The following is an 18,946-nucleotide window of genomic DNA, read 5'->3' as shown; positions in this document are numbered from 1 at the left end:
TCTGGATTCTTTCTCCCACACTGCCATATTAGTCTGATGAGGATTTAGCTATGCTTCCCTGGATGTCCCATAAAGAGTATCTACCAAGAACACTGGCAACCTTCCTCTTGTGCTAAACGTGTTTGGTAGAAAACATATAAGCAAATGATCCTTCAAAATATGTTGCCCCCATGTAATCTACATTCAACTGGATTGAATTTTCTAGTCTTTTACGGTCTTTAAAGGTGCCACATTTCCTCCGGACAGTAAAGGTCACCTCTAACTATGAACTGTCTGTGAACTATTGCTGTCTTGACTCCAGGGAAGATTTTGGTGTGGGTACTTTTGTCGTCATTAAAGACCCTATTCTATCCTCCTAAAAGAGGGTGTCACTTTTCTAGACATCAGAGAAATTATTAATTGAAAAAATGAGTAATTACTAAGAAATTAACATTGCCTTAGGCACTAGGAAGTTATAGAATGTGTGCTTTCATTTAGAAATTAATTGATATTGAATATCTACAAATAAAATAGAAGAATTAAAACACACATGAAGAACAATGGATTTTTTTATCTGGAAAAACAGATATAAGGAATGATTCCTTTCTGAGAAGAGAAAGGGGAGAGGAGAGATCAGTTTACAGTAGTGCGTTTCTTTATACTATTTGAAAAGATTATAGTCAAATAAGTCTTTATGGCAATCCAAATGGATCCTTTTGTGGTATGATGGGTGGAATACTGGACTTGGAGGGAAGAGACCTGGTTTCTAATCCCACCTTTGACATTTACTATCTGTGTTATCATAGGCAAGTCATCTAACCTTTCAGAACCTCAGTTTCCTAATCAGTAAAATAGAGTTAATAAGACTTGGACAACCTTTTTCACAGGTTGTTAAGAGGAAAGAACTTTGCAAATATTGACGTCTCATGTAAATGTGAATTTGATTTTTAAAGCTCTTGATGCATTACCAAACACTTTGCCCACATGACAACCTGTGCATCACACAAGTGAGGTATTACTATTCCTATTTTGTAGTTAAGAAAACTGAGGAACAGAAAAATTATTTGATTTGCCTACATTACCAGTCAGTAATGGAGATGGGATTCAACCCTACTCAATTGCCTCATTTTATTTGGCTACATAGAAAGACTCAGAATTGAGTTTAAAGAAGTGTAAACCCCCAAAACGTGACTTAATATGTTATAAATGCTTATAACAAAGTCAGAAGTGTTGTTGAACTTTGGTTCATGTAGAATACCTACAGAATATAGAACATAGTCGTGCAGAATGACTATAGAGTGATATACATATATCACTTCTGCTGTGATTAAAAATATGTATATACATTTTGCATATATATGTGTATATATTATCACAACAGAAGTTATATATTAATACATAATATGTATGCATATATATTTTATCACAGAAGTGATCTATGCATATATATTTTTATCATAACAGAAGTGATATATAAATATCTAATATATATGCATGTATATTTTTTATCACAGTAGAAATGCTACTGCAGCTCCTTTATTTTTTTTAATAAAGGAAGTGGTTTTTTAGGGGAAAATGTATTATGATAATAAACACTTTGGATTTCTATGGTATCTTTATTTCAAAGAATATGCAAGTTAAAATATTTGATTTCCCATTAACTATGACTCACCAAAAAAGTTTTGAAAGAAGGGAGCAAGATTTTTGAGTATTTTCATGTAATCTGATCAGTTGTTTAGAATAAGAAATACTATCCATAATGGAAAATTTAGGTTAGAAACTATAAACCACAATATTATGCTTTATTTTTCAAATCTAAATAGGAACATCTTCATGTTTTCTCTTAGATGTCTGCCACTGAAAATGGAGATGCGATATCAGGAAAACAAAATGAGGAAAAAACCTATAAGAAGGTAAATGTTCATTTTATTTTCTCTTGGTACCTTCCTTGGGATAAAGAGTGATTTTATTTTCCTGAGAGTCAGCACGTCTTAATGAAAAGACCTGGCTTCCAGGTCCACTTCTTATGTGTACTGGCTGTGTGACCCTCAGCAAGTCACTTAACTTCTCAATACTCTGAGTGGTTCTCTAAAACTAAGTCCCAGAGAAGGTGCTAACCTGCATTGGTAGACGGAGTTTAATCACTTCTATCAGGTCCAGTAAAATCCCAGGTCCAGTCCCTTTTCTTATCCCTATTCCCGATATTATCTCAGCTTGACAGAAGAATCATTTTTAAATTTTTCTTCCTCCATAGCAATTGTTAGGGTATATTCCCCTCTAAAAGTACTCAAATCCCCTTTATTAAGCTCCCACTGTTTACATATACTTCTAAGTATTGGTATATATAAAAAGACAAATAATACCTAATGTTTAGTTAAGAGGTTTACATGAGCATACACTGCTTTGTTCTCCCAACAAAAGCCCACTTCCTTCTGCATAAGAAACATAGGAAATGAGTTTTTTTTAAAGTCTTCTTTTGACTTTTCCTTATCTTTGTGCCTTAATGCTTATTCCACAAGATCATCTTTTCAGACTTACCTAAATTTATTTTTACTTTCCACAATACGTAAATTCTTGACTCCTAGCAACAAAAGTATCTCAATGCAAACATTATTGGGAAAAATAAGTTTCCAAGAATTTCAGATGTTAATGCTTTGTCATTGTAAATATCTTAGTCCTTTCTTAGCAGGTAATGTGCTCTGAGGAGACGAGTAGGGACGTGCATGGGGGTGAAAAAAGAAATAAATTGCATTTTCCTAGATCGATAACTTTTTTGTGTTTGCCAAATGTCTGGGTATGGTGATGAACTATGTGTCTATTATCTAAATGCTAGCCTATCCAAATTGGGCAAGATTCTTTATCAGAGCATTGGTCACTTGGGGATGGATTTTCTCAGCCACAGAAACTCACAAAGACCATCATCTACTAATGCATGGAAAGGTTGTGATCTGTGTCAGTGGGGGACTCATTGATGAAATGACACATATTTGAAATACCAAATCCACTGCTAGCCTGACACATGAAGTTCAGGGAATGACAATATAGTCCTGGTTGTTCCAGTTTGGTTTTCATGTGGGAAACACTCTCCCATCCATGTAATCTCATCCAATTTACAGACAGCCACACCTGAAAAGGCAAGGAGGAATATTGTCCAACTAACCAGAAGCACAGCAGAAATGTAGATTAAACATGGAAGAGAAGGAATCAGACATTTCATCTCACCTCACCTCAAACCAAATGCCATCCTATTTATGTAAGACCCCTGTTAAAATTAGTCCACTTGGGGTCCAGAGTAATGTTTTCTAACTTGACAGCATACCATTAATTTGGGTGAGTTTAAAAATGCATGCCAATCAGTGAAAACTGAGGCAAACTGCTTTACTTCATGCTGACTACTTCTTGTATAAGAAGCATAGGAAAACAAAAGAAACACAAAACTGTTGAATTTAATTCTGACAGCGAGTAACTAGTTAATGCTGTGGCATCAACAAGAGAAAGTGACTATGCCTTCTTGGAGTACAGGAGCATAGAAAAGGAATGCTAGGTAAGACTAAGAAACATGCTCTCTACTTTAAGAAAAGAAATATGAAAAAATTTGGAGAAAACATTGATAATGATCATATGGCCAGATATTCTGAAGATGAATATGACTTAAGAGGTGGGTAGTTATAGAAAAGGGCAGTGAGGTGACACAGTGGATAGAGTACTGGGTCTGAAGTCACAAAGACTCTTCTTCCCAAGTTCAAATCTGGCCTCAGACACTAGTTGTATGATCTTGGGCCAATCATTTAACCCCGGTTGCCCCAATTTCCTCATATATAAAATGAACTGGAGAAGTAAATGGCAAACCACTCTAAAATCTTGGCCAAGAAAAACCTATTTGGGGGTCACAGAGTCAGACGCCACTGAAGTAACTGAACCACAGCAACAGAGTTGTAAAAAAAAAAATGTAGTAATGTGCTTTTGAGTAATCCAAATAAGCTACAAAAGAGGAGACAGCTTAATAAACCAAATGTAACCACACAGAGAAGTTTCTGATTAGCACCATTTTAAGACAGATATATATACAAGATGGCAGGACAGATACATAAACAAGGATGACCTCAAATGTATGGCATGCCCCTATAAAAATAATATCAGAGGGGGCAGCTAGGTGGCACATTGGATAGAGCACTGGCCCTGGATTCAGGAGAACCCGAGTTCAAATTCGGCCTCAGACACTTGACACTTACTAGCTGTGTGACCCTGGGCAAGTCACCTAACACCAATTGCCTCACCAAAAAAAAAAGAATAATATCAGACCGAAACCCAGAATAGGCTAAGGTTTTCAGAGATACCATTAAAAACTAAAAAAGGTTTCTTATAAGTTCAAAGAAAGAAAGTTAAAGACCAAATAGCAAAAATCACTGTCAGTAGTCATTTGAAAAATCATGGAAAATGGAAGTTCCAGAAGAATAGATAATGAACAAAGGTTATTCTAGTTGTCAAAAGGGAGAAATGCTATATAAACGAATGATCAAAATGACATAGAAGGAACAATTTTCAAATTTTGTGAAGCTAATCATGTGAATGACTGAAGGAGTATTCAAAATATTCTTGACAGGTTGAAATAATAGGCCAGAATGAACAAGGTGAAACATACCAGGGATAAGCATAAAGTCTTACATTTAGGATCAAAAAAATTATTTGCACAAATGTAGGATGGCTTGATAATACTTCATATGAGAAAGATCTAAAGGTTTTAATTAAACATAAGTACAGTCTGAACCCCTTAGTTTGATAAAAGTTAACCCAGTCTTGGTCTGCATTCATAAAAATAGAATTTCTATATCAAGAGAGTTAACAATTTTACTATATGTTATACCAGTTGGGCCATATTTTAAGTACTATTTTCCATTCAAGACAGTCTAGACAAGCTTTTATTAAGCATTTATGGGCACAGAGCTAAGAATACAAAGAAAGGAAAAAAGAATAGTCCCTAGAAAGTCACATTTTCATCCTAAAGGGCATGATAATATGCTGTGAATGTTCAAGATAATATACAGCATAAATGGAAGGTAATTCTAAAGGGTCATGGTTTATGAACAAATTACAACACTTCCAGGAAAGGGCACTTGGAAAAGTAAGGGGGGGGGGGGGTGGCGCAGAGAGAAGCCATGTAATATGGGTAGCAATTGAAGAAAGTGATGATGATTAACCTATAGAAAAGGAAACTTTGGTAGAGATTAGACATATAGGCCGTGTCTCAAAGCAGCTATTAATGTACTAAGGGAGGCCAGATCATGTTGTAGAAAAGATTTCTCAATTAGGTGAAAATGTGGACTAACTGGGACATCCCATTGCCAATATGTGTGATGGATCTACAAACACATATGTATTTGTTTAATGAAATGTATTTTAATTAATTTAATTATTGGTTCTACTTGGTAACAATGAACAAGACAATATCATAAATAAGATTTTTATTGATATCTGTTGTACATCACCTACATTTCACTTTGCTTCCCCCCCACCCCGCCCTTTAAAAATTATTAAACAAGTAAATATGTAATTATCGTGTAGGGCACACAGTGGATAGAGTGCTGGGCCTGGAGTCAGGAAGACTCATCTTCCTGAATTCAAATCTGGCCTCAGACACTTATTAGCTATATGACCTAGCAAGTCACTTAATCCTTTTTGCCTCAATTTCCTCATTTGTAAAATAAACTGAAGAAGGGAATGACAAACCTCTCCAATATCTTTACCAAGGAAAAACCTAGATAGGGTTGCAAAGAGACATGATGAAAAACAACTGAACCACAACAAAAATCATAATGTGTCAACACTGTGGGAGATGCTATTGAAAAGACAGAAAATGTCTATCTTGCTCTTAAGAGCATTTACCTTCTAGCTGGGGGTGGGGAGGGGGGGGGACACAAAACAAACAGCAGAGCAGGACAATTCTCCATTAAGGTGATAGCTTTCAGGAATTCAGAGAAAGAGGGCATCAGAGTATAGTCACTAGATGGAATAACCAAGCTAGATCTGTTTCCTTCGTTCTGCAGCCTCTCAATTTCCATCTTTCCTTGGATCCATCTGACTCCCAGGCAAGGGAAATAAAAGGTCAAAGGACTGAAAGGCAGTTCAAGATCAAATCAATCTTGCTACTTGTCTGTCCCATTTTGCCCTTTTAGCCTGGTTGTAGGTACTTGGAATTTACCATATCTATTATTTCCTAGTCCCGTGTTTTATACCCTATCCCAATAATAGAGTCCTGATTTTATGCCTCCATTTCTCAATCCTTACCTTAGAAACCAAGTTCTTTTTATCATCACTAGCTGGCAATCAGTATGAACCTAGGGAGATCATCTAACCTCCTCAGTGCCTCAGGTTTCCCCATCTGTGAGATGGGGATGATAATAATAGCTCCTGCCTCACAGGGTTGTTGTAAGGATCAAATATGTAAAATGAATCACAAACCTTAAAGCATTGTGTAAATGTTAGCTATTATTATTATCTTCAAGCCTCTGAGAAACTTGATGCATGAGATGAATAATAATAATAGCTTACATTTATAAAGCATGCTTTAGCGTTTACAAAGCTTTATACCACTTATCTTACTTGATCCTATTGAAGTAGATAGTGCAAATATTAATATCCTCATTTTTAAAGATTAGGAAACTGAGGCTCAGGGAGATTAAGTGTGTCATCCAACGTCCTGACTGCCACTTACGAAACTGTATGAACTTAACTGTCTGAGACTTAGCTTCCTTATTTGTAAAGTGAGGAAGTTGGACTATGAAATCAAAACCTTTCTGTTCTTCCATTGTTGAATTCATTCAACCCTTTATTAAGTGATGGTACTGGGATTCAAGTTTATATCTTTTGACTCCTGAACCAATATTCCTTTCAGTTTACTGCATCACCTCTCTTCAGTGACCGTGGTATGAAGCTATCCCAAGCTACCTGTGTCTTGGTCCTAGAAAACACTCAGTGCCTGCCTACATCTCCACTTAATGCTATCCATACTTCCTTGCCAAAAAAGGGCTATGTCCTGGCCCCTCATAATCCAACCAGTTCCCCTGTCTATTCAGCTCTATTTCATGACTCTGAGGAAGACATTTGTTTTTATTGATTAAGAAGTCCTATGACTGTCCTCTCTTCTGTATATGGTGCCAGTAACACCCAAAAGCTTAAGCATCGTGACTACTTGTCTTTTAGGAAATGTTTAGCAAGCAAGTAGGGTTTTTGTTTCAGTCCTTTGCAGTCTCAAATATTTGGAGATTTGATTATTCAGATCCCTGCATGATTCTCCTCTTTGTTCCTGTTGCTCATACTTAAGTCATTTATTCAATTTATTAGCACAAATGGGGCGGAATGAAGGAAGATCTGAAACCTAATTCTTTCAAATGGAGTTAGTCTCTCTTTGGTTTTATAGGTGAGGGAGGTGCCAGCTATTGACTGAAGTGAGAATTTTGAAGTATTTATTGATTCCCTTTGCCCATGACATGCCATCTCTCATCTCTTTGCTGTCATACAGGCTATCCCTCATACCTGGAATGCATTTCCTTCTTATCCCTGCCTCTTAGAATCCCTCGTTTCCTTCAAAACTCAGCACTGCCTTCTCTATGAGGACTTTTCTGATCAAGCCATTCAGTACTGCCTTCCCAACAAAATAACCTTGTAGATTTATTTTGAGTAGATAGATAGATATAGAATATAGATGTAGCTTTTGAGAATATGTATATATGTGTATAAATATAATAAAATACACACCTTCTCCCCAGATAGATTATGAGTTCTTTGAAAGCAAGGATTGTTTCATTTTTATCTTTCTATGATCGATGTCTAACATAGTGCCTAGCACATAATAGGTGTATAATTTATCAAGAAGTATAGATGCTTGTGGATTCACTGATTGATTCAGCATGGGCCCGGCCATCTTTATAGAAATTAGTATTGTCAGGGCAGCTAGGTGGTGCAGTGGATAAAGCACTGGCCCTGGATTCAGGAGGACCTGAGTTCTAATCTGGTGTCTTACTAGCTGTGTGACCCTGCACAAGTCACTTAACCCTCATTGCCCCCCCCAAAAAAATTTGTGTTGTCTTTATCTGAGCACTTAGCATTGGGCTGGGCCATCTAGGTGGTACAGTGGAGTTAGAAGGACTCATCTCTTTGAGTTTAAATCCAGCCTCAGACACTTACTAGCTATCTGACCCTGGGCAAGTCAATTAACTTTTTGCCTCAGTTTCCTCATCTGTAAAATGAGTGGGAGAAGGAAATGACAAACCACTTCAGTGTCTTAGCCAAAAAAAAAAATACCCTAAATGGGAACAACAACAACAAAAGGCATTGTACCAAGGCTCCAAAAGTGATAAAAAATAAATCTCAGAAATTTTTCTTTTTGTATTTCCCTTTTAGTTAACAGATAATTTGTGGAGCATCTCTATTTTAGTTTAAACTGTATAGACTAGTCAGCTAAATATTCATCTATATTAAATAAAATCCATAATAAATTAGAAATCATAATCAAATCAATCAAATAAAATGAGGAGTGCGGGGTAGGAGGAGTGAGATGGTCCAGATTTTTCCTGTGTTTTCATCATGATAGAGACATAATGCACCTATGAAACATAATAACAATACAAAATACCACATAATTAAGTGGCACTTAATCCTCCAATCTTTACCACCTGGTACTGGCCAACAATAACCAATTTCCTATTCTTTCTACAAGAGGAATATTGTACTCAGTAAGAAGTTCTTCCCTTAGTGAGTATATTAGGCTACAAAGCAATTCACCAGATTGGCTATAACATAATACCACTTGATCCTGCTAAAACATGATAGTAACACCCCCAAGGACAGTATCTTTTGATCCACTCATTTCATTTATTCAATAACAACAACAACAATAATAGCTAGGATTCATGTACTGCTTTTAGACCTACAAGGAGCTTTACAATCATGATCTCATTTAATCCTTATAACAACCTGAAAGGTAGATGTTATTATTATTGCCATTTAGCAAATTAAGAAACTGAGGGAGATAGATGTTAACAGCTATCTCATTTAACTCACAACGACATGTGATCTATGTGCTATTTTTATTATTGTCATTTGACAGATAAAGAAACTGAGGCAAAAGATGTTGACTGACTTGCCCAAGGTCACACAGCTAGTGAGTGTCTTGATTCTGGATTTGAACTCAGCTCTTCCTGACTCCATGCCCAGCACTTTCTCCATTGTGCCTGTCATTTTCAATAAAGGAATTTATTTAACACTACATGACAATGCATAGCTTCTTTGTTGTTATTTTGGTCATGTCCAACTCTTTGTGATTCCATTTTGGGTTTTCTTGATAATGATACTGCAGTAGCTTGCCATTTCCTTCTCCAGCTTCCTCCAGTTTCCTGAGGAAACTGAGGCAGGCAAACAGGATTAAGTAACTTGCCCATGGTCACACAGCTAGTAAGTAACTGAGGCCAGATATTAACTCAGGTCCTCCTTCCTCTAAGACCAGGACCCTATCCAGTGCACCACCTAACTATGACAGACATAGACACAGACACAGACAGAAGAATTTACAGTCTAGTTGAGGGAACAATGGGTATACATGTAAGTCAGTTAATTAACAGTACCAAGAAGTCTATCGATAAAGGGTAAAACTGTTTGGTCCACATAACAAAACTTATAGGAGTTCAAAAAAGAAGTGAAAATGTTTATAGACTGAAATTTTTAGGGAAAACTTCATCAAGATAGTTAATCTTTGATTCTAAGAGAAGAGCTTGCATTATTTAAGACTTTATTTTTTCTTGTTTAAAAATATAATTTAAAATAATTATTTTTGTGATTTAAGGAGGATGTAAGTATTTTTACTCCTTCCCACATGCCCTTCACTTTGCTAATGGGACTAACTGTTAATAATGAGAGGAAGCATGGTATAACAGGTAAATGACTGGTCTTAAAAGATAGGCACCTGGATAATGAATGAACAGAGGGAGAGAGAAGAGCATTCTACACAGAGGACCCCCATCAGCAAAGGCATGGAGTCAGAAATGGATGGAAAGGATAGTGTGACCTAATTGGTTTATCAGATGGTTCTAATTGCTTGGTTAGATGGAATGGGGTCAAATTATGTTTGTTTTTTTTAGTGACCCGTTTCAGCTCTAGTTTTAGAGCTGGCATTGATATGAATTCCTTCTTAAGATTATTATTCTTCCTTTTTCTGATTCAGCAGAAGTCGATATCTTTCAAGCCTGGTTTCAATTGACATTTCAGAGATTACAGTTGTTTAGAACCTTAAATATCAGACTGAGGAGTTTTGACATTCTCATAGGCAACAAGGAGCCCTTGTAAGTTTTTGAGTAGATAAGTGACATTAAGTAGATTAAGTATTTTAGGAAGATGACTTTGGTTGAATGTTTTGAAAGGATTGGAAATAGGGAAAGACCAGAAACAAGACCACCAATTAGGACTAACCAGCCATCCTTGAAATAATGGACTAGAGGACTAACAGTAAGAAATTGACAGAATTGGAGAAGAATTAATAGGACCTATCTCCTGCATATGTCTCTTCCTCCATTCTCACCTCTATAGTTCATCACTTCCAAGCTAAACTCCTTGTCCTAAGGTCGTGAAGAGCCTACTGTGCCCCATGTCAATCACTTTAGTTTGCGTCTTCTAACTTTCAAAATGGTTTAGATTTTCCATGTGTTGTTGGCTCTAGGACATTGCTGTTGTAAGGGGGGGCTAAAATTCTAGCTATACTGTCTAAAATACCTAATGAGTGGTTGCCAATAAATTATAAGCTTTAGCAAGAGTATTTAAATGTGTAAGTATTTATTAAAGAGCATTAGGATCAGAGAGAAAAGTAAAAATCTAACTATTTCTAAGAGACCCCATCATCCGACCATCATGGTGAAGTCAGGAACCAAAAGAGACAGCACCCCTCCACCAGTATCTGCTTCCCACTTTGTGTCCTCCCAGAAATGGGAAGCTCCTCAAGTTGATTGGCTGGTAGCCTTGATAGACAGTACCCACAAGCAAACGTCACTTCCTGACGTTAAGGACCTTGACCACATGGCTTGCCCTCAGAGGCCTTCACCTCATGGCGGCACTTTGCTACAGTAAATCTCCAGCAGGTGGCATCATTCCAATTGTTACACTATGCAGCCTGTAGAAATTTGGTGAATTCTTTTTGAACAAGTGAGTCCCAACTACTAGAGAATGCCCTCACCACCACCTTTCTTTTCATCTTCACCTTCTAGTCTCTATGGCCACCATCTTTAGGAGGCCTTTTCCAATGCCCTCAGTGGCTAATGCCTTCTCCTATCAAATTAACTTCCAGTCTTCTGTATATACCTAGTGAACTAGAATGTATCCCCAGTACTTAGCGTTGTGCCTAGTAACAGATTATTAAGTAAATGTTTTATGACTGCTAACTGACTATTTAATGAGCTTCTGGAATGTAAAGCATACTTCACTTTATGGAACTGTGGACCATGATCTGTGTCCTGGACCCATATTCACAACTAAATTTTGTGACGATTTTCTTTAAGGCACTGAATCAGTGACGCTAAGTGTGTTGAGTGATGGCATGAGAAAGACTTAGGTTTGAATTGCATTTCTGACTCTAGCAGTGTAGCCATGGACTCACATGACCTCTCTGGGTCCCAGGTCAGTTCTCCCAGATGTGAAAAAGGGATCATAGTCACATAGAGTAGTTAGTGAGTCTCAGATGAGCTAATGAAGGTAAAGAGCTTACATTTTTATAGAGCATACCACATGGTGCTGGCCGACAATAGCTAATTTCCTATCCTTTCTACAAGAGGAATATTGTACTCAGTAAGAAGTTCCTCCCTTAGTATATTAGGCTACAAAGCAATTCACCAGATTGGCTATAACATAATACCGTTTTATCTTGCTAAAACATGACAGTAACACCCCCAGGGACAATATCTTTTGATCCACTCATTTCATTTATTCAATAATAACAACAATAATAATAGCTAGTGAATAATAATTAGCTAAGTGAAATATAGTATGCTTTAATCTGCATTCAGACTCCATTAGTTCTTTCTCTGTTACTGTATGAACCTCTCCTGGTTCGACTCACTTTACTCTGCATTAGTTCATGCAATTGATGCTCTATAAAAATGTCTTTTGTTTTATGTGTATCTGTGTTTATAGATACTCACATATACACACATATATTCATGCACATATATGTGCAGAGAAATACATACACTGAAAGAGATATACATATGTTATATATAAGCACATAACAGTCGTTACATATACATACATATGTGTATATGTTTACGTAGACACACATACCATTATAGCTCTTTAATACTATAAGTTGAAGATGAGTTCCTTTTCTGCATTCATAGAAGAAATTTTCCCCAGGAGTTTCTACAATAATGAAATCATAAGTCTGGAACTCAAATGTATGCAAGTTGTGTGTGTGTGTGTGTGTATGTGTGTGTGTGTGTGTGTGTGTGTCTTTGTCTGTGTCTGTGTGTATACATAGAGTAACTAGGTGGTGCAGTGGATAGAGTACCAGATCTGGAGTCAGGAAGACCTGAGTTCAAATGTGGCCTCAAATGCTTATTAGATGTATGACCTTGGACAAGTCACTGGCCTCTGCCTGTTTCCTCATCCATAAGGGCAGCTGGAGAAGGAAATGGCAAACCACTCTAGTGCCTTTGCCAAGAAAACCCCAAAAGGTGTCATGAAGAGTCAGACATAACTGAAAAACGACTAAAATTATTTAGTCAAATCAATGGGATGACTTAAACTCAGATCTTATTGACTCCAAGGACAGTCATCGTGCCACCTTGCCTTTTGTTATTAATATGATTTTTAATCCCTTTAGCAACAGGAGGGATATGTGGAAAAGAATCCGAATACCACGGCCCTCCTTATATGACATTAAAAACAGCTTCAAAATAAAATTCTATTCAATACACACACACACACACACACACACACACACACACACACACACACACACACACACCAAAAAAACACAACCAAGCAGCAGCAGCACTGGCCCTGGAGTCAGGAGTACCTGAGTTCAAATCCAGCCTCAGACACTTAACACTTACTAGCTGTGTGACCCTGGGCAAGTCACTTAACCCCAGTTGCCTCACTAAAATAAATAAATAAATAAATCAGCAACCAACCAAGCAAATAAATAAATAAATAAGTAAATACACACACACACACACACACACACACACACATACATACAGAAAGTGAATGAGCTAATGTCTCAAAATTTCTTTGATCTCCAGGGAGTTCTTAAATAAAAGACATGCCCCTCCCTTAGAATCGAAGAATAGTGGCATGTATCCTGAGATAACTTTGTGTTAGTCTAGGCCTTCTGTAAAACCAGAACCAAGCCAGCTTATAGGTAAACTAGTCTGATATGTTGTTGTCACGTTATTTCACTTGTGTTTGACTCTTTGTGATGTCATTTGGGGTTTTCTTGGCAAAGATACTGCAGTAATTTGCCATTTCCTCCCGTCTATTTTGTAGATGAGGAACTGAAGCAAGCAGAGTTAAGTGACTTGCCCAGGGTCATACAACTAGTTAAGTGTCTGAGGCAAGATTTGAACTCATGAAGATGAGTCTTCCTGATTCTAAGCTCAGTGTTCTATCCACCAAACCACCTACCTGCCATATAGCATACCACAAACTCTTCATGCGTTCACTAACCAGGTACACTTAACTGTCCAGTAATAGAATATTTTTTATTCTTCTTGGAAATACAGTAAGAGTGTTTAACAGCAGACCCAGAGGCACCATGAATAAACTAGCATTACCATTTTTAGTGCAATTCCTATCACACTTCAGTTTAGTATAGATAAGGATGAAAGGCCCCTTCTCTTTGACACCCATGACATCCTTTAGGGAAGAAGGCAAGCAAGAGCAACATCAATCAGTGCTGTGTATTCTAGCCATATTAACTACATGAAAATTTGTTTTCAGTAGATGAGAAGTATTTGACACTATTTATGGGAGTATTCTAGAATGGAAGTAAGGACATTAGATGCCATCACATTTTAGAATGAGAATGCTAAATTATTTTAAATGTAGTTCTAGTCCTGTTCAGAGCACTTGTATGGGAAGTTAAGCGAATAATGTGGTCATCCACAGCCCTCACTTTGCACGCGATTCCCCACATAGAGTTTTAAACCTTTAATTTCACCAGATTGTAGGATCTAGGCTTTAGAAATCCAATGGCTGTGAGGCAGCAGATGGTGCAGTGGATAGAGCGCAGGAGTACCTGAGTTCAAATCCGGCCTCAGACACTTAACACTTACTAGCTGTGTGACCCTGGGCAAATCACTTAACCCCCATTGCCTCACTAAAAAACAAACAAACAAACAAACAAATAAACAAATCCAATGGCTGAATGATTTCAGAGAAGGAAACAAGTCCACATAATTCAAGTGCAAATAACTTGCCGATTCATTTAGTAAATTGGTTTTCAAGTTTTATTTTCTTCATCTTAACTCAATGAAATAATATGGTAGTGTTTTGGGGTTTTTTTGTTGCGGGGGGGGGGGGGGTGGTGGCCAATTTTCTTACTCATTATCAAGAAGTATAGGGGCAGCTAGGTGGCGCAGTGGATAAAGCACTGGCTCTAGATTCAGGAGGACCTGAGTTCAAATCTGGCCTCAGATACTTGATACTTTACTAGTTGTGTGACCCTGGGCAAGTCACTTAACCCTCATTGCCCTGCCCAAAAAAAAAAAAAAGTATAAACAGTGTCAAACATTTCTCAGCTACTGAAAATAATTTAATTTAGTCATATTTTATTTTTCCAATGTATGTAAGAACAATTTTTAACATAAAAAATCTGAGATCCAAATTCTCTCACTCCCTCCTTCCCTTCCCCCTTCATTGAAAAGGCAAGCAAATTGATATAGGTTATGCATATACATTTCCATATTAGTCATGTTGTGAAAGAAAATAGACTCCTCCCAAACACACACACACACACACACACACACACACACACACACACACACACACACACAAAGAAAGAAAGAGTATGCTTTAATATGCATTCAGACTCCATTAGTTCTTTCTCTGGAGGTGGATAGTATTTTTCATGATGAGTCTTGAAATTATCTTGTATCAACTGTATTCCTTTATGATATTGCTGTTACTGTATACAATGTTCTGGTTTGACTCACTTTAATCTGAATCAGTTCATGTAAGTCTTTCTAGGTTTTTCTGAAATCATCCTGCTTGTCATTTCTTGTAGCACAACAATATTCCATTACAATCATATATCACAATATTATTTATTCTTCAGTTTCAGCTTTTATATGCATTCTTTCAAAGGATTACTATACCCACTCTCTAACTCTGTAGGAGTTCGGACATCTTTTGTAACCAGGATGTATTTAGCATGTCAATTAAATTGGAGTTTCTGGGATACTCACTTAGCATACATTCATTAACCACAATTTCTTTTTTAAAAAAATAAATTTGTTATTTATTTACAACATTGATTTTTTTAAATTTTGAGTTCTAAATTCTCTCCCTTCCTCTTGTCCCTCTCTTCCCCATTGAAAAGGCAAGAAATATATCAATTACATATGTGAAATCATGTAAAATATGATTTGCAAAAAAAAAAAAAAAGAAAACTATAAAAGTGAAAAAAAATTATGCTTCAATTTGTATTCATACTCTATCAGTTCTCTCTATGGATGTTTACAGCATTTTTCGTCATAAGTCCATTGGAATGTATTGAGAAGAATAGCTAAGTTATTCACTATACAATCACCCTACAATATTGCTGTTATTGTTATATAACATTCTCCTGGTTCTGCTTATTTCACTCTGCATCAGTTTATATAAGTCTTCCCAGGCATTAACCATATTTTCAACCCACATGTCATAACATGGCTTCCTTGAAAGGAAAAAAAGCATGCTGCCCAGCACATGTTTTGATGAGTTACACTCAGTTGACCACTGGCAGTAATGACCTCAGGTGAGGCAGCTAATATTTTATAGGATCATGTGATTTAGAACTTGAAATATAATTAATAATAATAATATAGCATTCATATAGTTCCCTAAGATTTGCTAAGTACTTTATAAATATCTCATTTTATCCTCACAACAATCCTGGGAGGTAGGTGAGAATGAGGAAATTTAGGCAGACAAGAGGCTAAGTAACTTGCCCAGATTCACAAAGCTAGTAAATGTCTGAGGTCAAATTTGAACCCAGGGCTTCCTGATTCTATGTCCAAGGTTTTATCCACTGAGCTATCTACCTAAGAAATAATCTAGTCCAACTACATTTCACAGATGAAGAAACTTAAGGACAAGAAAGAGAAAAATGTCTTGCCTATAGTCAAATAGGTTTTAGAGTAACAGAATTGGGATTTGAATCCATCTCCTCTGGCTCCTTCCATCTCACTGTGCTGCCTTTCACATTTTCCAAAACATTTCAGAGCTTGGTTGAGGCATTTGATCTCTTGTCATCGCTGCTTTGGCACAATGTCGTTTATTGCTAATAAAAGCATAATACAAGCAGGAACTATGCAAGCTTCATTGCACAGTTCTGCCAACACATTTCAATCCTGACCATGAAGACTATATTTGTTCTAAAGCAGGTGCCGTATCCACCTCTGCCTCCCACAGAGGAGCTGACAGTCCTGTACAGCTGGGTTGTGGAATTCACAAGGGAGATTCTCAAATAGGAGGTTAAGTCATTACATGTGAAACACAGGTGGAATTTCTAGAATCTTCTGAGTTAGGCTGTAGCAAGGAGTGCCTGGAGGGGCCAGTCTGAATCATCTTACTAGGACTGAGAGAGTTGATAGGAAAAGCTATTCCTGAGGCTTATAAGGTAGGATCTGAAATTTAAGTAAATATACTGGGGTTTGCATTTTCAACATTAAATTACAAGAATGAGAATTGTTTTGTTTTTTAAATCTTGGCTACTTGACTATCCTTAGGCATGCAAGTAGAGGAATGCCTCATTTTTAATCTGATATACTGGACACATAAAAGATGAAAGGATCCAATAACAAGAAATATATTCAGTATTGCATAAGAGTAGAAATAGTTATAAATTGATTTGATCTATGAGTAATTAAGATACCATGAAAGATAAGTTTCTGTTTTCTTAATATTTAATTTTGTGTTTCCTATATATTGTTGGTCTGGTATAGACAAATGTCCCCTATCCATGAGGAGGTGGGAATACTCAACTCCTGTTTATTTTTCAATTTCCTCCTTTGATATTCTTGGCAGCCCATCAGAGAGAAGCAGGAAGGGAGGTGGTTAAGCTCCTCATTGAAGACAGCCAAATGGAAACTGTCTTACCTTCATACTGGCTCAGCTACAAGGAAAGACCTTTTAAATGAAACTTTTTAATTATCTCCTAGGTCCTTTCCAATTCATCCACCCCCTTGCTTATAATGTGCTTAGAAAAAGAAATTTAAAATCCTGCTGGTGATAGTTGTATTACCTAATTCTGAGAGGGGCTGCATGAAATGAGAAACAGTAAGGAATTAAGCAAAAGCTAGATAACTAACTCTTCCTCAGTCCAGTCTTTACAGGGTTTTTTATTTTGGGTGTTATTCAGTCGTTTGTCAAGTCTGACTCTTTGTGACTCCATTTGGTTTTCTGGCAGAGGTACTGGAATGGTTTGCCATTTCCTTCTCCAGCTCATTTTACAGAAGAGGAAACTGAGGCAAACAGGGTTAAGTGACTCGCCTAGTAAGTGTTTGAGGCCAGATTTTAATTCAGGAAGAAGAGTCTTCCTCACTCCAGGCTTGGCACTGGTCACCTAGTTGCACTATTCTTCATATTATGGCTTTGTTATTTTATCAGGAGTGCTTTGAAATGTAAATTCATTTTTCCAATGGCAAGGCTGTGCATGCTGATTATCTAGTGTTTTGCATTTTGCCATTCCTACTATCTTACTATTATTCTAGGGAATTGAATTAACTGGATTTGCTTGTGCAGGAATTCAGGGTTGCTAAGTCATCTTTTTGGTTTTATGTTATATTAAGTGCATGTTATTAGCAACAATTTTTTAAAATTAAAAATTGCTTCTGACACTTATTTGATTTCTACCTGGGTTCCATTTCTTCGCTACCACAAAAGGAGCTACTGCTTTGAATATTGTGGTGTAGATGAGACATTTCTTTCTAGTTTTGACTTCTTTGGGATATTTGCCTAGCCGTGAGATCAAAGGTTATGAATCTCTTAGTCACATTTAGAGCATGCTTCCAAATTGCTTTGAAGAATATTAAAATCAATTCTCAATTTCAGTAACAATGTTCCCATATATTGGCATCTTTGCAAATTTGCTGGGTGTGAGACAAAAACTCAGTTGTTTTTATTAGTATTTTCCCCATTACTGGTGATTTGGAGGCATTTTTCATACGGTTGTTAATATTTCATGGCCTTTCTTGTGAGAACTATTCATTCATAACTTTTGACCACTTACTCATTGAAGAATGGTTCTTGGTCATGTTAGTTTCTTATGCCAGTTGTCTCAAAAGTCATAGTGCATTTTAAAAGCTTAAAACTAAACTTAACACTGCACTAAAGCTTTTGGGACACCCTCTAAATTTTGGCTATCAGAATCTTCTTAGAAATATTTGAGGGGCAGCTAAGTGGCACAGTGGATAGATCACTGGCCCTGGAGTCAGGAGGACCTGAGTTCAAGTCCAGCCTCAGACACTTAACACTTATTAGCTATGTGAACCCTGGGCAAGTCACTTAACCCTAATTGCCTCACTTAAAAAAATTTTTTTTTTTATTCCAAGATTCCCTACCGCCTACCCCGACCCTTACAGCTTCTCTTTTTATCCTGGCTACGTTGTTTTTTATACATGTAGAAGCTTTTTAATTTCATATAATTGAAATTACCTATTTTATCTTATATGATAAAAGATGATCTATCCCTTGTTGGATTAAAAAACTCTCCCACTAGCCATACTTG

At 36.8% G+C, this 18,946-nt stretch overlaps 1 protein-coding gene across 3 annotated transcripts in view; it reads left to right on the top strand.

Annotated features, from left to right (window-relative positions):
* PIP5K1B (phosphatidylinositol-4-phosphate 5-kinase type 1 beta) overlaps positions 1 to 18,946 on the top strand; it is a 339,881-nt gene that overhangs the window by 121,264 nt on the left and 199,671 nt on the right. For all 3 annotated transcript variants that reach the window (XM_043979091.1, XM_043979093.1, XM_043979092.1), the window contains exon 3: positions 1,827 to 1,892. In XM_043979091.1, coding sequence (XP_043835026.1) covers positions 1,827 to 1,892 — 66 coding nt within the window. The remainder of the gene's footprint in view (positions 1 to 1,826; positions 1,893 to 18,946) is intronic.

This window comes from Dromiciops gliroides, chromosome 1, assembly GCF_019393635.1.
Source record: "Dromiciops gliroides isolate mDroGli1 chromosome 1, mDroGli1.pri, whole genome shotgun sequence".
Lineage (NCBI taxonomy): Eukaryota > Metazoa > Chordata > Mammalia > Microbiotheria > Microbiotheriidae > Dromiciops > Dromiciops gliroides.
Note: the sequence above shows the minus strand (reverse complement) of the source record. Positions and strands in the feature narration are given on the sequence as shown.